Source organism: Gekko japonicus, unplaced genomic scaffold (assembly GCF_001447785.1).
Source record: "Gekko japonicus isolate JY-2015 unplaced genomic scaffold, Gekko_japonicus_V1.1 scaffold45, whole genome shotgun sequence".
Taxonomy (NCBI): Eukaryota; Metazoa; Chordata; class Lepidosauria; order Squamata; family Gekkonidae; genus Gekko; species Gekko japonicus.
This window is the reverse complement of record NW_015177011.1, coordinates 935,483-956,530: the sequence shown is the minus strand read 5'-3', so window position 1 is coordinate 956,530 and position 21,048 is coordinate 935,483. Positions and strand designations below refer to the sequence as shown.

At 44.8% G+C, this 21,048-nt stretch overlaps 1 protein-coding gene across 1 annotated transcript in view; it reads left to right on the top strand.

Annotated features, from left to right (window-relative positions):
• The window catches only part of PPP2R5A (protein phosphatase 2 regulatory subunit B', alpha), an 87,370-nt gene extending 67,510 nt beyond the window's left edge, over positions 1–19,860 (top strand). The window contains exons 9-13 of the mRNA XM_015427599.1: positions 6,960–7,010; positions 7,747–7,866; positions 7,949–8,076; positions 10,481–10,582; positions 19,618–19,860. Of these exons, the coding sequence (XP_015283085.1) occupies positions 6,960–7,010; positions 7,747–7,866; positions 7,949–8,076; positions 10,481–10,582; positions 19,618–19,789 (573 nt within the window). The 3' untranslated portion in view covers positions 19,790–19,860. The remainder of the gene's footprint in view (positions 1–6,959; positions 7,011–7,746; positions 7,867–7,948; positions 8,077–10,480; positions 10,583–19,617) is intronic.
• Positions 19,861–21,048: the final 1,188 nt, after the last annotated feature.

The window sequence follows — 21,048 nt, the reverse complement described above, 5'->3', positions numbered from 1 at the left end:
AAGTACTTCTTTCTCTACCTGCTCTATCCCATGCATAATCTTATAAACCTCGATCATGTCACCCCTCAGTCGTCGTTTTTCCAAACTAAAGAGCCCCAAGTGCTTTAACCTATCTTCATAGAGAAAGTGTTCCAACCCGTTTATCATTCTAGTTGCCCTTTTCTGTACTTTCCCCAAAGCTATAATATCCTTATTGTGGTGTGGTGACCAGAACTGTATTGTTACATTCGGTTTATACATTCGGTTTATTCGGTGTGTACAGTACTCCAAATGAGGTCGCACCATTGATTTATACAGGGGCATTATGGTACTGGCTGATTTGTTTTCAATTCCCTTCCTAATAATCCCCAGCATAGCGTTGGCCTTTTTGATTGCAGTTGCACTGTGCACACTGTCTAGACATTTTCAGTGAGTTATCTACTATGACTCCCAAGATCTCTCTCTTGGTCAGTCTCTGCCAGTTCGGACCCCATCAATGTGTATTTATATTTAGGATTTTTGGCTCCAATGTGCATCACTTTACACTTGGCCATACTGAACCCCATTTGCCATGCTGACGCCCACTTGCCCATCCTTGACAGATCCCTTTGGAATGCCTCATAATCCTCCCTGGTTCTCACCACCCTGAACAACTTCATGTCATCCACAAATTTAACCAGTTCACTGCTTATTCCCAACTCCAAATAATTAATAAACAAGTTAAAAAGCATTGGACCGAGTACTGATCTCTGTGGTACCCCACTGCTTACCCCCCTCCACTGAGAAAATTTTCCATTTATATTCACTCTCGGTTTCCTATTAATTAGCCAGTTTTTGATCCACAAGAGAACTTGTCCTTTTATCCCGTGACTATTCAGCTTACTTAGGAGCCTTTGATGAGGAACTTTATCAAAAGCTTTCTGGAAGTCAAGGTAAACAACATCTATTGGGTTCCCGTTGTCCACATGTTTGTTCACTCCCTCAAAGAACACTAACAGGTTTGTGAGACAAGATCTTCCATTACAGAACCCATGCATTGTACGGGAATTTCTTTGACTCTTCCGAAGCAGCACATTAATGACTAAACCACAAGGTTGTATTAAGATGTTTTCTGTGTATGTGTGTTTTGTGTGTGTGACAGCCAGAGTTTCCTCCATACATATACCCATTTATTCCAGCTCACAGTGAGAGGGGAACAAATGCCAGGTAGTTGTAGATTTCAAGTTAGGTTAGAACATAAGAACATAAGAGACGCCAATGTCGAATCAGGCCAAAGGCCCATCCAGTCCAACACTCTGTCACACAGTGGCCAAAAATACCAGGTGCCATCAGGAGGTCCACCAGTGGGGCCAGGACATTAGAAGCCCTCCCACTGTTGACCCCCCCAAGCACCAAGAAGACAGAGCATCACTTGTTCCAGAGTCCCTATCTATACCTTAGAAATCATTCTGTTTTATTTTATTTCTTAGAACATGCACCTTAATTCTGTAGCATGTATACTTTCAAGAGATATGGATAGTGGAATAAAATTTTATGTTGTTCAAGGAATTTAAAAATTGATTCCTACCGATGAGCCTTGCCATGCCCACTTTACCAAATAGCCCTGTTTGATGTTCCTCCTGGCATCAAATTGGTGAGGTGATGTGATTCAGGAGGTGGTGGCAGCTACCTAAAAGTTTTAAGAGCATTCGGGGGCAGTGAGGGATTCCCAGAGAGAAGGCTGGATTTAACATAAGAACATAAGAAGAGCCCTGCTGGATCAGACCGATAACTTGTCCAGCATCTTTTCTCACACAGTGGCCAATAACAGGGCATAGAGACTGAGGTCTCCCGCTGATGTTGCCTCCTGGCTATGGGAGTTAGAGGATTAGTTCTTTTGAATGTGCAGGTTCCTAGGTCACTCCTGGCTATGGGAGTTAGAGGATTAGTTCCTTTGAATGTGCAGGTTCCTAGGTCACTATGGCTAGTAGCCATTGATAAGACTTATCCTCCATGAATCTATCTAATCCCCTTTTAAAGCTGTTTATTCCTGTGGGGCCATCACTACATCCTCTGGCAGTGAATTCCACATTTTAATCACTCTCTGTGTAAAGGAGTATTTCCTTTTGTCCATCCTGAACCTGCAGCCCATCAGCTTCATTGGATGCCCTTGAGTTCTAGTATTTTGGGAGAGGGAGAAAAATTTTATCTGTGTCCACACTCTCCACCCCGTGCATAGTTTTAGAAACCTCTTATCATGTCCCCCCCTTAGTCATCTCTTTTCTAGACTGAAAAGTCCCACACTCTTCAGCCTTTCCTCACAGGGAAGGTGCTCCAACCCCCAATCATCTTGGTTGCCTTCCTGTGTACGTCCCTTGGACAAAACGAATTCCCTGTAGCATCTGGGTGGAGTTGTGTCTCACTCATCTGCTTGCTGGATAGGTGCAGGGAGAGAGTAGCCTGAGAGGGGCTCAAGCCCAAGATGCACATCTGCTTTTTGAGGAAGAATGTAAACCTGGCCAGCACAAGCCAGCTCATTCATCCCAGGCTGGCAGTATTATCAGCCAACAACCTCTCAGTCGTGTCTGGCTTGAGCTTTGATGTCCCAGCCTTCATCAAGCCTTTTATCACCTCTAGGTGGCTGAAAGGAGAAATATGGCTGAGGTTTATTCCTACTTGGCCACTCATTTGTGGAAGGTGGTGCTGGGCAGACTGCTACTGGTCTCAACACCCCACCCCAGAATTTACACCATGGAGTTCTGTAGGGTTCTGTTCTATCCTCCATTCTGTTTTAGCAGTGATTGTTTGGGAGTTGGGTCAGGTGCCATCACTATGCTGACGACATCCAGCTTTTCCTTAACAGCTGAATCAGGTGTTTTTGTCTAAGTTCTAACAAGTGTCAAAAGGTGCTGTTGGTCAGGGTTGTAAAGCTACCGTGGGAATGCAGGGCCTACTTGTATTGGAAGAATGGCACTTTCCCCCAAAGAGCAGGTTCACAGCTTGGAGTGCTACTCATTCCTGTGGAAAACTCAGACTTATGTATTGTGTAGCTCCATTTATTTATTTATTTACAAGCCTCAACTGGTCCTCCAAGCTGTCCTTGTGAAGCAAAACTTGGCCATAATTCATGCTATGATCACATCCAGGTTAAATTGCTGTAACAAGTTCTATGTGGGCTGCCTTTGGAGGCTTTTTGGAAGCTTCAGGTAGTACAAAACGCTGGCAATCAAGCTCGTCAGTGGTTGGATACAGCTAACTATATTGCCCCTGTATTGAACGATCTGCACAAGCCATAATATATATATATATGTGAAATGATTTGGAAAATATTTGAACACCTTGTCTTAAAATATTTTATTCATCATGTTAAAATGAAACATTCCATAATCATTTCTTTTCTTTTTTCAATTTTTCCAATTTTTCGGAAAAAAACAAAAACGCTTCAGGAAAAAAATGGGGAAAAAACGTTTTTTCCCCTGAATTTTTCCGGTTTTTTTCCAGGCCTTCACATCTCTAGACAAAAGTAAGGTGCTGTTGGTCAGGGTTGTACAGCTACTGTGGGAATACAGGGCCTACTTGTATTGGAAGAATAGCACTTTCCCCAAAAGAGCAGGTTCATAGCTTGGAGTGCTACTCATTCCTGTGGAAAACTCAGACTTATGTATTGTGTAGCTCCATTTATTTATTTACAAGCCTCAACTGGTCCTCCAAGCTGTGACTGTCCTTGTGAAGCAAAACGTGGCCATAATTCATGCTGTGATCACATCCAGGTTAAATTGCTGTAACAAGTTCTATGTGGGCTGCCTTTGGAGGCTTTTTGGAAGCTTCAGGTAGTACAAAACGCTGGCAATCAAGCTCGTCAGTGGTTGGATACAGCTAACTATATTGCCCCTGTATTGAACGATCTGCACAAGCCATAATGCTGGTTCATAGGACAGCTTACCTGCCATTCTGCACCATTTGGCCTGCCAGCTAAGATCTTCATCTTAAGCCCCACTTTGTCTTTGCCGCCTATAGAAGTGAGATGGATAGTGAGTAGAAATGAGTTGTTTTCAGGGTGATGCTCTGCAAGTGGAATGCTCTTCCCCTTGAAGCTTGCCTAGCGCTTAACTCTTTTAGGCACCAGATTAAGGTAATTTGTTTACCCAGGCTTTTACTTGAGTTCCTCCCGTGACCATCTTACCATCTTAGTGACCTATCCATTTTGTTGTATTTGGCTCATTGTGTAGTCAGTGTATTTAACACGCTTTGTTCTTGCAGATTTTATGCTGAACTCCCTTATGCTTTGGTTTCGTTGTTATTTTACTGTTGTCTTTCATGTTAGCTTTGAGCTGTTTTTTTTTAAATTTATTACTCTTTTAATGCTGACATTTGTTACGAGCAGTCTCGGGCAGCTTTTCTGAAGAGTGGTATGGATAGTGTTGTCCGTATATTGATGACATTTCATGCCAAAACTCTGGATGGTTTCTTCCAGTGGTTTTATATAGATGTTGCATAGCATTGAGTGCAAGATGGAGTTCTGCCGTTTCTCCTGCTATAAGTGCCAGGGATCCAAGCAGTTGTCCCCAGCGCTGTCTCCTGATACCAGTCAGCCAGATGGGCACCCAGCCATCACAGAACATGCCCCTCATTTCCAAATATTCCAACTGGGTGAGACATCTGTGACTTGATCCCATTGACCATAGTGAACTTCTCAGTTATACGGCTTCTTCCCTCTTCCCAAATCCCCCAAGCAACAGTTGTCTATCAGGGCCTGGTTCCAAAGCCAGACCTGAAACAAGGCTGATGTCTATATAACCTGTCTCCTCCAAGGAAGGCCTGCGGAGGTCTCATTGCTGCTTCCTTCAAGACAGTGAGAACGGACTCTTTCCTTAAGAAAGTATTACTCACTCCTTGGACCAAACTGTACAAGTCCCTGCCATCTAGATGTGTGCAGCCAAGATGGGCAAGGCCAGCTATAGAAGTGGTAGTCTTCCCCTCTATGTAACTTGTCCTCCTCTTTGGATCACAAGAATTGAAAGATACCATTAGATATGACTGTCTGCTGACTGATAGTGGTGAGACGTTATTCCTGCATCTCTTTGCCAGCCAGTGAGAGTGACAATTCAGTTTCATATTGATGACTGTTTGGTGGCCTGAGATTTTTAAAGGTCCTCACTTGCCAGACATTTGTCTACAGGAGGCCCAGTGTTGGAAGCTGACATTCTGGCACAGTCGCCGGGGCACTAGAAGGGCCACTGCCAACGGCAGTATCACCACCTGCCCTCTCTCTGCCCAGTGACTAGGTTGGGCGCTCCTCCCTCCCTGGGCATTATCTTTTGGCACATGCACCATGCTGAAGCTTGGCCCTTCCAGAGCAAGGTAAGGGAGTGATTGCTATTAGTCATTGCCTGCCTGGGTGAGCATCTGTATGAGCCTGGAGCTACTGCTTCTGTTTATTCACCTCAGCCTGCTCCTCTTGCTGAGTAGCAGCAATGAGAGTGGGTTCCCCTTGAGGGATGGACAGCAGCTGCTTGTCACCCTTAGGCAGACAAGGGGGCAAGCAGCTGAGCTGCCCCCGGGTACCACTACTGCTCAGGTTATCACTGCCGCTCATTTACCTGCTTGTTCACTCATCTTTCTTGGCGCAGTGGCAGCTTCCAATGTGTTTATTTAGGATATTCCTGTGCCACCTCTTCAGAGTCCTTGCAAGAAGTCCCTCTCCTGCCCAGAAGGAGGAGGTGGCAAGCAAGCAGGGATGCTTTTAATAGCAGCAATTGCTTTTCTTCTGCTGGAGCCGTGGGATGGAGGGAAGGGCAGTGTGTTGTGGGCCCACCAAAACCTCAAACTGGCGCTGATCTAGCATTCTGAAAAATTAAGCTGTAGAAAAACCCCAGTGTTGATTAGTTAGAAGAGATACTTGACCAAATATTTTTAAATGCAGTGTTTCCAAACATGAAATAGAGGCGGCAGTGCTAACGTATGTAAAAGACCATGGGTTAGTAGGCCACTGAGGTATAGTGCTGGACTAGGATTTTAAAGTTGCAGGTTCAAATCCTCACTAGTGCCATGACTGTGCGCTAGTCACCAAATCTCCTACATTACAAAGTGGCTATGAGGTGGAAAAGGGGAATCATGTATATTGCCCTGAGCGCCTTGGCGGAAGGATGAGATAAAAATGTAATTAGAGAATCTTCAAGTAAACAGGAAAACTGATTTAAGGTAAGTAAGTTGAATTCCAAGAGGAGCATTTAAGTATAATTTATTTCCAGATTTGTTAAAAAAAAAGGTTCCCTTGCTTGAAAGCCAGTCGAATCCGACTCTAGGGTTGCTGTGCTCATCTCCGTTTCAAAGCCGAAGAGCCAGCGCTGTCCGAAGACGTTTCCGTGGTCATGTGGCCGGCATGACTAAACACCAAGGCGCATGGAACGCTGTTACCTTCCCACCGAAGTGGTACCTATTTATCTAGTTGCAATTTCTTGCTTTCAAACTGCTAGGTTGGCAGGAGCTGGAACTAGAGACGGGAGCTCACTCCGTCATGTGGCACCCGGGTCTCGAACTGCTGAACTACCAACCTTCCACAGCCTGCAGTTCAGCGTCTTAACCATTTGAGCCACCGCAGCTCATAACCAGCTTATAAATTGTCATTTGAAATTTGTATGTAAAATATGTTGAGATATCGTTGAAACAAAAGCATTGTTTTGAATACAATGTAAAGTCAAATAGCACGATTATAATAATTCAAATCTTGTCTATCTGCACAACTTGCTCAGATGGTGGGCTGACCGGCCCTTCTTCTTAGCAGGGAAGCTTGTGGTAGGTCTCTTGTCAGGAAGAGCTGCTGGCAGCAGCCAGGAGCAAGTTGAACCATGTGTGGCCCCCATAAGAGGCTATTTGGCTTTGCTTGCTCCAGGACTGTTTTAACATCTCAGGTCCACCCCTGCTTCAGTTCAGTATGCAGCTATCTTAGTAGATATGTTCTGACTCTACTCTGTTTTTTACATTTTATTTTTACAATGTAGGTTATCAGAGGATTGCTCAAATTTTGGCCAAAAACATGCAGCCAGAAAGAGGTCAGTTTCATTCATTTCTACATTTCTTCTTATAGAACAGTAGCACAGACTGAGAAAGCTGAAATAGCTTATTCCCCAGTATAAGTAGGATTGCAGTTGCATATTTGAAAGAAATTACTTTTGAGCCGAGAGCCAGCGTGGTATAGTAGTTAAGAGCGGCAGACTCTAATCTGGAGAACCAGGTTTGATTCCCCACTCCTCCACGTGAAGCCTGTTGTGGGGAGAGGAAGGGAAGGTGGTTGTAAGCCACTTTGAGACTCCTGAGGGTAGAGAAAAGTGGGGGTAAAAAAGAAGAAATTCAAGCACATAGGAACCCATCAAGGGTGGGAAACGATGGTGCTGAGCCCTTCCCTCTCACCCAGTGCCATGCATAAGGTAGTACAAAGAGCCGTTAATAGGAAAGGGGAGGTAAAAAGAAACTTGTGGTCCTTTAGATCCAACCAGTGGTGGGAGCCTTCCTTGACTGTAAATACATATTTTGTATGAACTGGAGCCTAAGCATATGCGGCTACAGTTTTTTAAAAGGATCCAGCATAGCGCCCCACACGAAGAGGTCTGCATCTGACGATTATTCTTTCAAATTTAACAAACCAAATGAAATAACAATGTATCGATGTAGATTACTTTTTTAAAAAAACACTGGAATTTTTTTGTCTACCACTTATGCTTTATAGCTATTTATATGATGATTGGTAAAGAAGGATCTCTAGTCTACTTACTTTTTTTTCTTTAACAGGTAATGTTTTTAGGTGAAATTGAAGAAATCCTGGATGTAATAGAACCAACACAATTTAAAAAAATACAGGAACCTCTCTTTAAACAGATATCCAAGTGTGTGTCAAGTTCACATTTTCAGGTATAATACGGCACATTCAGCTTTTATTTGGGATTTGTATTACCCAACTTAATTGAACTGAATTCTGAAATGTATGTTTCAGGTTGCAGAAAGGGCTTTGTACTTCTGGAATAATGAATACATTCTTGGTCTGATTGAGGAGAACATTGATAAAATTCTGCCGATTATGTTTGGTAGTTTATACAAGATTTCCAAAGAACATTGGAACCCGTATGTACTCTTTACCATTCATTCTTTTTAAAGTACCTTTTAGATATATATTGAGTTAGCGTTTGTCATAAGCTTTCTGATGAATTAAACATGTGTGCAAGTTTCCACAAGTAGGCAGTCCATATTATGCTAGAAATCCAACTTGTGCCAAAAGAATAAAGTTGAATAACTAGTGAAATAGGAGGGTATCTGTTCTCTTGAAGGTCCCCTAAATAATGATGATTTAATTATTTTGGAGTGAGATTTAGGGAAAAGTTAACAAGAGAGTATCTCTGCAGAAAGCTAGAATTGCTGGATTTATATGTCAGGATGTCATGGACTCTGCTGCGTTCAGGGTTTACAGAGCCTGAGGTTACGTCTATTAAGAAGCCATCATCATAGAATGAAAATCAGTGACAAAAGTATAGTAAATCAAAACAGCTGGAAGAGTATCTTGCAAACAGTTGTTCATATTTAAAAGTCAGTCAAATCTCCCACCTTCTAACAAAGATAGTCTGTTATCTTATCTATATACTGGTAGTCAGATGGGGGCTCCTCTAGGAACTTATATCTGCTGTTTGAGCCCACATGGGGAGAAGAGAGATTTTTCTCCAGATTTGTGGGACCCCTTCATGGTTGCAGAAAATTCTTAATCCTCTGCTAAAAAGGTATGAGGTTTTTTTTCAAAAAACCCAAACACAGCACTGCTGCAGGAGGGGAGGGAAAGAGGGCAGGGAAAAGCAGCATTCCCCCCCACACACACACACACCTCCAGCAGTGCTTCTCCCCACAGTCTGGCCAGTTAGAAGCTGGTGGGAAATTTTTCAGAGGGCGCCTGAGCTGGCGGCTACAGAGGTGGTGGTGAGAAGGAGTCTCCTCACCCACTCACAAGACTCCGTAGCCACTGGCTCAGCTGTCCTTTAAAAAAAATTCCCACCAGGTTCTAACGGGTCAGATTGAAGGGAGAAGCAACGCTGGAGGTGGGGGGTGGGTGAGTTCTTCGCCCCCACTTGCCCGTCTCCAGCATTGCTTCTCCCTGCAGTCTGGTCAGTTAGAAACTGGTGGGAAATTTTTTAAAAGGACCCCTGTCTCCGTAGCTGCCAGCTCTGGTTTCTCTTCAAATTGTATAAATCTTTTGTCTTTTACTAAAGATTTCTGTGGAATACCAGGGTCATGACGCAGAGGCAGGCAATGGCAAACCACCTCTGAAATGTCTCTTGCCTTAAAGACAAGTCAAGCTCGCCACCGAGTGGTGCATAATGCTAAAAGTTCTAGAACTTTTGGCTGCCAGAAAATCTTAGGATCTCCTGGGTACATTACACATAATGCCATGCGATGATGATGATGATGATGATAATAATCTGTCCTTTTAAGACTTTCCCCTGGCTTCTAGTTAGCCAGACTGCAGGGAGAAGCAATGGTGGAGCTATGGGGTCGGAGCAAAGACTCCTCCTCCCCGCCTCCAGGGTTGCTTCTCTCTGAAGTCTGACTGGTTAGAAGCCAAGGGAAAGTTTTGAAAGGACAGCTGCTGGCCCTGACGTGGATAGCCCAGGCAAGCCCGATCTTGTCAGATCTCGGAAGCCAAGCAGGGCCAACCCTGGCAAGTACTTGGATGGGAGGCCTCCAGAGAATACCAGGGTCAGGAGGCAGAGGCAGGCTATCAAGCCACTTCAAAGGGGGGTGATTGAGAAGGGGTGGGGGGAGAAAGGGGGGATGAGAGAGGATTGCCAGATAAGGGGTGGTAGGAGAGAGGGGGAAGAGTGACGTAGAAGGTGTAAGGGTAGAAAGGGGATGAGGGAAGACTGATAGATAAGGGGTGGAGGCAGAATGAGACAGTGGGAACATTAATAGAGAGGGGGAAGAGGGAAGGATAAAAAGGCAGGGGAAATGCCCCCTCCCCACAAGTTTCTTGTGGGGCCACACTTGTTTATATGATTTTAGGTAACCTAATTTTGAACTAAGTTCCTGTAAGCACAAGGAATTATAAAATTAGTCTCTTGAATGTGTAGAATTTGAATTGGATCTGAATGATACTACTGTAATCTCTATAGAAAATGGCCTTCCGTATGTTACTGTTATATAATGACACTTGCATAGTTGCTTTTTATTTGTGCCAGCCAGTCATTTTATGACCTCTGAGCTATTTAATATTGCAGTAGTCATCATCAGTTTCACTGGATTAGTTGGCGCTACCCTGCTGCTTTAAAGCTTTATTAATCAAAAGCAGAGACTGGGCCAAACATCTTCCATGTTCATATTAAGTCAAGAGAGAAAACATCTGTTTTAAAACTACCATTTAGATCGTGTTGTTGCCTGGTACTTTACATAAGTGGCTACAAAATGAGAGCAGCCGTTGGACATATTCAGAACAGATGTTGTAATACAACCGTCAGTTTCCTAACATGCTCCCCTTTTTTTGTTCTAGGACCATTGTAGCATTAGTATATAACGTGCTGAAAACACTGATGGAGATGAATGGGAAACTATTTGATGAACTCACAAACTCTTACAAAGCAGAGAGACAAAGGTATTTTACTTTGATGCTTGCTCTGAAAGTATCATCTGAATTGCATCCTGATTTTGGGATTAAGATGATTTTGTGGGGTTTTTTAGTTGCGAATAATTCTGTCTGCATCAAACAACTCCTTTCCCTTAAATTCTCGTTCAAATCCATTTATCATATGAAGCTTTGCCTGGACTGTTGGAGCCTCGCATTTTCTGTTCAGTCTGCTAGCAATCAGTTCATTGCTGCTGTTTTTCTTTTTTGGGGGGGGAGGTGAGTATTTGTGTGTGTGTGCGCTTGCAAGCCTGGGAGTTATAGGGACTTATGGCAACCCCTAGTGGGGCCTGGATGTTTCAGAGAAGTGGCTTGATATTGCCTGCCTCTGCGTCCCAGCCCTGGTATTCCGTGGAGGGGTCACCCTTCCAGGCGCTTGCCAGGGTCGGCTCTGCTTAGCTTCCGAGATCAGGCTTGCCTGGGCTATCCAGGTCAGGGCCATTGCTGCTCTTTTCCAGACCTACCTTCCCACTTTAGTAAGGGCTTCTGTTCAGTAGCCTTTAAGTCTCAAGGTGTGAAATGCATGTGTTCATACAGCACCCAGCATATGTTGGACGCCAAAGAAGATTGCAATCCCTGGTGCAGATTAATGCTTTGCAAATCTGATAAGCTTAGGGGGGAAAAAACGTCTTCAAAGGATGGCTGCTCTTTGGGGCTGAGCATCTCGGGGGCTGAGCAGGCACGATATTGCCTTCCCCCGGTATTAAAGGAGGAGCCAGGCCTCTTTGTTGTGATGTTCTTTAGACGAGTGCTAAGACAGCCGCAGAGCTGTCACACTTGGGTTTCCTTCCAACATTCAGATGGAAAGATGTGCTCAAAGGCCTCTTACCATTGCAGAGAACTTTCCCCTCTTTGGTTCTAAGGAAGTTATCAGGTGCAGCTGCCATCCCAGATGAGGCTGCCTTGGCATAGCGGAAGGGCGTGAGGGGCCACCTCTGAGCCAGCAGGTGCTGAGATGGACAGTTGGCCACTTCTGTTCTGTGCAAAGTCTCAGATGGAGCACCGAGGGAGACGTTCTTGACGGTTTAACCTAGGGGTCCCTAACATGGTGCCCATGGGTGCCGTGACACCCGTAAACACCTTTTTGGGTGCCCACCAAGTGTTTTTAGAACGTGAGCGAGGCCAGGTGGGGCTTTCGGCCAGTACAGCTGCTGCTTTGCTGTGCAGGTATTTTAAAAATTTGCTTCAGCAATAGCTGCCACCACAGCACAAGGATCTTCACTTGTTTTGCTGTGGGTGTTCATTCTTAAAAGGCATTCCATTAAACAGTAATTCTGCCTGAAATGTTGAAGTTACTATTAGAGTTATACATAATTTCATATCCTGACGTTTTGTGGTTGACTCCACTTCCCGTGGCAGCTATTCTGTGGCTGTGCTCGTCACCACCTTGCCTCAGAACTCCAAAGGTGCCCACAGTTTTGAAAGGGCTTTAAGCGGCAGAACAGAGAGTACAATGTTCACGTGAATATTCACCATCTATAGATGCGGAGTCAAACCAAGTGACATACTAGTGCAAGAAAAAAGGGCCTTTTATGGTTTTTAGATTTCCTTGCTTACATGGTTCTGTTTCTACAGTGATCTTGTTTCCAGACACAGTTGCATGTTCAGAATGGCAGTCTTCTTGGTAAGCGCCGGTCACTTGAGCAGAGCAGCAGTTTTCAAGAGATGTAGTCTAGAGCTAGTAACACATGGCAGTACAATGAGATCATTAATCGGTTACGTGGGCTGTTTCAAAAGACTTAGCAAGTTGATCCATAGACAGAAAAAAAATGTGCTGACTGCAAATCCAAGTTTTTCAGGGACTCCTGAAAGCAGCAGAGGACTAATCTCTTGCATTCTGAGCCTTCAGTCCATTTCTGGCTTTAGGGTCACTGTGGTGAATATTCAAACAGCAGGCCTCAGTTAAAATGGTTGTTCGTTACTCATCTAAATAAGGTTAAGGAGTAAAAGTAAATTATCTCTGGTTTTGGAAATGTGCACAAAGATGTTTTGTTCATTGACAGGACTTCTGTGCAGTCCCACGTGGGATTGCATGATTGCAGGCCAGCTGCAGAGAAGAGCTTCCAAGCTTGCTAAAGATGTTTCTAGGCTCTGGAGTGCTCCCCCTCCCCTCTGTCTACAGAGGTCCCTTTTCCCACCCAAAGTGTCACAGGACAGAGGTGGAGCAAGCACTCCTCCCTCAGTTATCTTCTTGCTGCTGTGAGGAAAGGATGTACTTCTACAAGCTACTTCGTGGAGCCTCAAAAGAGTAGTCCACTGAGAGTGTTAGGATTTGACCTACAGAATCGCTAGGATGGCTCTTTTTCAGACATGTGGGGAGTGGGGAGCAAAATGGCCTGGAATGAAGACCATATCTCTTGTCTCCTATGTTTGGGAGAGGGCCACAGTATGGTCACATGCCCTATAGCCACATGCCCATGAAGGCAGAGCCACGAGACTTAAAGTGGCACTATGGGAAAAGGCCGTGGGTGCCCCAGACCCACAGGGAGAAATGGGCTATGATGGAAAAAGGGATGAGGGCCCACTCAGTGGCTTCGGCACCAATACCCTCAACATTGGAACTGCAATCACAAACCTCCATTCTGAGATTGGCATTAGAGCCGCCCCCCAAAAAAAGATAAGAAAAGTGCTAAACACTCCCGCCGCAGCCTTTGACGCCATTCAGTCTCACCTTAAAATCAACAGTTCCTATCTCCATGAAACCAGACTTCACCATCGACTCAGGATCATGGATCTTCCCTGCCACAAACCTGGTGGGCTGACTCCCTTCAGAGTCAAACGTCAACACTGCCGATCCTTAGAACGATGTCCCCTGGACACCCAGATTCACCACCAGGGCTCAAGATTGACCCATTCTTCCATCCGAAGACACCTTTGCCATCAAGATGAACTACCAGATCTCCGGAGTCATCAGAGGACGAGGTGTTCAAGGTACCCCCTTTGAGGCCATCCATGCTGCAAGACAAAAGACAGCCGGAGCTTCAGCCACTGAACCAGTGGCCATTGCAGCAAAATCCCTGGGGGCCGTTTCCGCTCATGAGGCCACTGCAATGGGGACCCTGGGCAACGGCGCAGGTTCCATAACCATGGCAGCCTCAAAAGAATGCTTCCAGATCCAGAGGATATTGCTGTGAGCAATTCCAGGGATCCAACTCTGAACCCCCTCATCAAGGATCTGAAGACGTGCTCTACCAGATCTTGGGTTCAGAGGGCACTTCGATGCCCTCCTTGGAAGATACAGTTGCCGACCCATTGGCTCCTTCTCCCACAGAGAACCTGGTCTGAATGGCAAAAGCCCTGGGGTTAGAATTCCATGATTTGGAACCCTAGTCAACTGATTCTATAATGAAAGTGTTATATAGCCCCAACTCGGATCCTGTGGCTCTCCCTATGCTTCAAGGGATGCAAGATATAGCCATGGCCATCTGGGCCAAGCCAGCCTCCACCCCAGCTTCATCTAACAAACTGGAGAATCTCTATAAGATCAAGGAAGAGAGGTGTGACTACTTGTTTCGCCACCCCCAAGCAAATTCCGTAGTGTCAGAAGAGCAGGCAGTCATTCATCCTCTCTTGACAAGGAAAGCAGGAGACTGGACTTGTTGGGAAGAAAGATCTACCCATCCAGTGCAGTGGGACTGAGGGTGGCCAATTTTAGGGCAGTGATGGGCCGCTACCAAATGTTGCTGTGGGAAAAGATGTTACAATTTGTGGAGCTCTTACCTGTTGATAAGCAGAGCATTGCTAAGGTCCTCATTGCAGAAAGCCAAAAGCTAGGGAAGCAGCAGCTTAATGTGGCCAGGCACGGTGCACAATAGCAGATCCATGGCCTCGGACTTTGTCAAACCAATACGGTTTTGGACTGCATTAGGAAGAACAAGCTGACAGCCAGGTCTTTTGACATAACCCACAATTCATCAACGCTCAAGAAACAAAGGTACTTCCCGAGGCATACCCAGAATTATCACTAACCAAGGTCATACTGTAACTAAGAATATAGAAAACAGTGGAAGCCGGAGAACAGCAAGCCCTGACACCTGGGTGCCGGTAGGCAGCCCCGTCCCTTGTGTACTATGTGGCCTTAGATAGGATAAACTGAGTTTGGAACCTGTATGTAAACCGCTCAGAGACCCTTTGGGGTTAAGAACGGTATATAAATCGAATGTATAAATAAAATAAAATATAAATAGATACCAACCCCCACTGACCCGCCAGCAGGTCAGTAGACCACCCTACACTCAACAACCTCAGCCAAAAAGGCAGTGTAGACAGTAGGGAAGGAATGTATATGAATTTTATGATGTGTTTTGTATGCACTGAATTTGTGTTTTATTGTATTTTAACTTTTAATGTAAGCCGCCCTGAGCCCACTTCGGCAGGAAGGGCGGGATACAAACTGAATCTAATAAATAAATCTGTCTCAGTCCCCTAGGGATCAGCACTCAAGAAGTGCTCCCTCTGTCTGACTAAATTCTGACCAGTTGTTTCTGGATAGGTAATCTAAGTTCTTTCATAGTTGGTGCCAAGTTACTGTTGACTCGTGGGTGTTATCAATAATAAAGAAGGCTTATTTTTTGGAATTTAAATCACTGCCTCCGCTTCAATGCTTATTGGTCCAGACCTGTAATTCATCACCCTTCCTGATGCAGGAGGCCGCTTCTCTTTTGACTAAGGGCACAATTACAAAACTCACCCCTGGGGAAGACTCAAAGGGCTTCTTAAGATATTTTGCCATTGACAAAAGGGTGGGAAGAGAACTGTCCTGGACCTGAGATCCCTGAATAAATATTTACAGGTCCCAAAATTCAGGATGTTTTCTATTCATGAAGTGATGTCACTCACGGGCCAAAATGTCTGGTTTGCTAGTTTAGACTTAAAGAATGCATGTTTCCATATTTTGATCCATGAACCCTGTAAGAAATACTTAAGATTTTGTTACTCAGGGGCTACTTATGAGCAATGCTCCCTCTAAACTGTGGAGTCTTGTGAGCAAAAATTCTACTTTCTGAGCTACTGACATTAAAGTTGTGAGTGAGCGATTTGGCTACTGCATAAATCAATTTGCTCTGGAGCCATCCTTCCTGAGCTAAAACAGAAATGTGTGAGCTGGAGGCTAAAAAACTGAGCTAGCTCACACTAACTCAGCTTAGAGGGAACACTGCTTATGAGTACAGAGAGTATTTACTAAATGTGTGGCAGAGGTCATAGCTCGCTTAAGGTTAAGGGGGTGCATGGATGACTGGCTTACCTGGATGACTGGCTCTTTATAGACAACTCCCCAGATAAGCTGGCTGCGAATTTGAACTTCGCCCTAGAACACCATTCAGTCCCTGGGCTTCCTAGTGAATTGGGAGAAGTCCCGCCTAGCTCTGGTCCAGTCTATTGAATTCATCGGGGTATCCTTGAGTGCCTTAGATGGGAAGGCATACCTGCACCCTAGCCAGGGTCAGAATGATGTAAGCCCTTGTGAAAAAGATTTTGTCCAGCAGGTATCGATCAGCTAGGTCCATTCAAAGACTCCTAGCCTAAGGATACATGGCCTCGACTCCATATGCATGCTTATGCATGAGACCATTACAGAATTGGTTCATAAGGAACTTTGGCCCAAATTCTGAACCCCATTAGAAAAAATTATCAGTCCTGAGACCCATTGTAACATGCCTCATTGTTACCCAAATAGGCAGTCTCCTAATTAGTTGGGGGAATTAGCTTTAAGGAGACAGAGCGAGAGGGGGTAACTGAGATTCTCCACCTGTGCTTACAGGGATTTTTCCCTTAAGAGAACTCTTGAAATAAACCAGGCAAATGTTCAACTAGAAAGGTTTTGTTTTTATTTACAAAAAAAAGAATAAAACAAACACACAATGGTAATTACCTGTCTTGAGGAAAGGTCTGCGGAAGCAGCGAAACAACCAGCATTTCATGAGAGGGGAGAGCCCAACAAAGTGGGGGTCGATGCAGAGGATCCAAGACCTACACAGAGACTTCCAGGAAGCAGAGTGCTTCTGATATAAGGCAAAACATGCCCTTTGGTGGGTATGACACGTTTGCCAGAAAAATAGTAACTTGATGGGTTTTCCTAAGGTAGACAAAAAATGTGAAAGAAGCTTGATGACCGTGCAAGTACCGGACAGGAAAGCTAATGGGTTTGGTGAATAAAGAGTAATTAGGGTAAGTGGGTGCAGAGGAAGTAAGGTTGGACTTGAAGCAATTAGTCCAAGGTGAGTCAATAGATCCTGATGGACCCATTGTCCCATCAATTATTCATCTCTCTGGGGTGTGGAGGGGACATTAAACAGCCGCTCTGAATCACCTTCCAAAATACTTGCCCAGGCTTGTTCCTGGCTGGCATCCATTTTGTTTCCTTTTGGGCCAGGCAGTGTCCTTTACATATGGTTTTTGGGGTGATATTAAGAGGAGTGTTTTTCTTTCTCTCTCTACCCAAAAACAGCCCCTCTGTGGGAGGAGGGTCTAATTGCTAACTTCATAGTGGTCCATATCTGGTAATCTTCTCAAAGGAGTCCCCCTAGGGATCCAGTCCCATGAAATTCACCTTTTCACTGACGCTTCCCTCACAGGATGGGGTTCCCACTATCAGGGATTAAGGGTGAGAGGTAAATGGATGAAAAGGGAGTCCAGCCTTCACATCAATCTGTTAGAATTGAGAGCCGTCGAACTAGCTCTCACTTCTTTTGCAGAGATCACCAGAGGAAGACACATTCTGGTAGCAACGGACAATGTCACAGCAAAGTTAGGGTTAGGGTTACCTAACCCTAACCTGAAAAAGCAGGGAGGCACGGGATCCATGCACCTGTGCAGAGGCCACACTCATCTAGCAATCGGCAGTAAGACACGGGGTACAGGTGACAGCAGTTCACTTAGCCAGTCTAAACAACACCCTGGCAGACAGCCTGAGCGGAGACACAAGTGCAGAACGAGAGTGGACCATGTAAGACCTCTACCTGGCCCCAGTCTTCAGGGAATAGGGGGTCCTGAGATAGAGCTATTTACATCAACAACAAAAAATGCCATCTTTTCTGCTCCAGGTCAGCTAAGGGCATAGGTTCTTTGGGGGATGCCTTTCAATGGCAATGGCATGGCCATCTTTCTTATATATTCCCCCCCATTGGTATCCTCCACAGGGTAATTTCCAAGGTGAAGGCAGACCAGACATCATGTGTACTTCTGGCCCTTTATTGGCTCAGAAGGGTTTGGTTCCCCACATGGTGGAAACTGGCCAGACGGCAGTACATAACACTCCCCCTAGAGAACGACCTCCTTCACATAGGCCTGGTTTGCCACCCAGAGGTGGGATCCTTGTACCTGACGGCTTGGTTGATCCTGCAGTTGGAAGGCTTTCACAAAAGGTAGAACAGGTTATTACAGCCTCCTGTAAACCCACAAGAAGGAAGTAATACAAATGGAAGAGGTTTGTTCATTGGGGTGACAAGCAAGGGCTTGATCCACAGTCTTGCAATTTGGGGAGGATTTTTGACCATCTGGAATTGCAGGAAAGGGGGTTTAGCGGCCTTGTCAATAAAAGTTCACTTGGGCACAATATCCACCCATCATAACCCAGTTAAGGGGCAGTCAGTTTTCTCTGTATCTGAGTCCAAGAAATTTCTAAAAGGGATACTTAACATGGTTTCTCCTGTTGTACCCCCCAGTTCCCCAATGGTGTTTGTCCCTAGTCCTATCAAAATTAATGTATAAACCTTTTGAACCCATAGCCAATGCTGAGTTGTCGTTTATTTCTTACAAGACCGCCTTCTTAGTGGTGGTCACCTCTCCCAGAAGGGTAGATGAACGCCGTGCACTTCAGTGTGAACCCTCCTTTATCAAGTTCCACCCAGACAAGGTAGTCCTCAGGCTTAGCCTGGAGTTTCTCCTTAAAGTGATGTTGCCATTCCACCTCAATCAGGACATCATGCTCCCAGTGCTCTTCCTGTCCCTGACGTCTCCATTAGAACAAACCCTACACACTCTAGATGTGAAGAGGGCACTTCTTTTTTATTTAAAAATGACACAAGAATTCAGGAAGGGTAGGAAATTATTTCTGTGTTTTAGAGGCCCAAAGAAAGGGAGAGTTGCCTCAGCAGAGTCTCTCTCTCTAGGTGGGTGGTTTCAGCAATCAAAACAGCTTATGATGAGGCTAAGATCTCTTGCCCCGTGTCCCTGAAAGCTCACTCCATGAGAGCCCAGGCTTCTTTAGCAGCTTTCCATGCCAGACCTGTGCTGGAGGACATTTTAAATTAGCGACATGGTCCACTCCCTCTACGGTTGTCAAGCACTACTCGATGGATGTGGACGCCACAAAAGAAGCTGCAGTGGGGAAGGCAACGTTACAAGCAATGTGTCGTTCAGCCCACACCCTCCTACTTGGCAAGTGAGCTTGTTCTCTCATGTGGGACTGCACAGAAGCCACGATGATGAAAATGGGGTTCCACTTGCCTGTGACTGTTGTTCATCCAGTGGCCTTCTGTGATAGCACACATCCCTCCCTCCTTTTCCCGCTGCGGGCTGCCAGCCCTGCAGGGGTCCTCCTCATGGCAGCAAAAAGAACTGAGGGAGGAGTGCTTGCCCCACCTGTCACGTGACCCTTTGGGCAGGAAAAGAGTCTCTGTAGACAGAGGAGAGGAGGAGCACTCCAGAGCCTGGGAACTTCTTTAGAAAGCTTGGAAGCTCTTCTCCGTGGCTGGCCTGCAACCATGCAGACCCATGTGTGCCTGCACAGAAGGCCACTCGATAAGTAATGGTTACAGGTAAGCGCAACCTTGTTTTATCTGCACAAAGCGTTAGTTGTAGAATGTGCTTGCATTCTCTGTACACACACACACACCTTCTCGCATGTATTTGCACATCCCGTAAAGTAAGCCTTTGTAGAGACAAGCTCATGCCTTGATAAAGCTGTTAATCTTGGAATTATTTTGCTTTGGATGCTCTTACTTTATCCCTGTGGTAAGAGTGCCCAGTGATTAAAGACACACAATTGTTTGTCTTTTCTACAGAGAGAAGAAGAAGGAGCTAGACCGTGAAGAACTATGGAGGAAGTTGGAGGAACTAAAGCTAAAAAAAGCCCTGCCTGAGCAGGCTAGCACACTCACAATAAATACACAACCTGAAGACGAAGTGCCAAGTGAAAATGACTCCTTCACAGGATCCCCTTTTTTACATATGTAAAATACAGAAGAGAAACCTCATCAGTATATTTGAAATGGCCTATTTTTTTCCTCTGGCAAAATGTAAATGAAAGTTTTTGAACAGAAATACAATAACTGAATGTGACATTTACACAGCATATTGTAAATTTGTCTAATCATTGCTATATTATCACTTCTGACTTTTCACAAGTGAATTTTATCATCCATGATGTGTGTGATTTTAATTATGGGAGTGGTGAAAATTGACTTGAATTTTTTCTTTTTTATTGTGTGTTGCACATAGGTATAGAAGTCAGCTATTTACGTTTTTCCCTTATGTGCTTTTCACATTACTGCAGGTTTGGCTGAGATTTCTAGAAGAGACTTCTAGTTGTGCTGTATTTTCTCAAATGAAACTAAAAACTACAATCTTACACATACTTGGGAGTAAGCCCAGTTGACCCCAGTTGGTCTTTTTTCTGAGTAAGCACACACAAGATTGGGTTGCAGGGTATATTTTATCTGGATGAAATACTCTTCTGTGCATTTACTCTTCTGTGCATTACATTGCCACAGATTTCAAAGCTGTTACTGCACAAAACATTCCAGAGAGCAAAGCGATGGGTGTGTGTGTGAAGGGAGGGGGGTTAAATAGAGCACAAGTTAAAAATAGGATACCACGTGCACACTCTGACTGGGTAGGGAGGCAGCAGCTTCTCCGGATGCCTTGCTACCACTGGGTCACCACATCTCTGCCTTTAGTCAGGCATTCAGTGGTGATTCTTGTTTTGTAACAGAGGGTGGCATTTCCTTTTGAGCATTTCACCAGAGCTCCTAGTGGCCCCAGAGTTCTTATACAACAGAGCAGTTCTGCTTTGAGCTGGCTCTGCAAGGTAGAGGCTTGGGCTCTGTAATTCCTATCCAGGAATGAAATACCTGTCTGATAAAGTAACTCCTGTTTTGTTTAATGAAAATACAGTGCTCTTATTTAAGTTGGGAAAAGCTGACTTTACCAAGTCTTGTCTGTTTTTATCTGATCAGGTGGGGGATTTTTTTTTTTTGGGCAGATCTTTCAGAGTACCATTCCAATTTCCTTAAATTGCAATCGTGTGGAAAACAGTTTTGTATTGAGGGATTGAGCAGCATTCAATAAAGTCTTTATGTTTGTAATTAGTTTGGTATATTGCTGTCTTTGTAGTTTAACCACACTGTACAAAAGAATGGCTACACTGGTGGTTTCACTAGAAATGTGTTTAAATTAATGCAGCATTCATGAAAATGTAGGACTAACCCAAACAT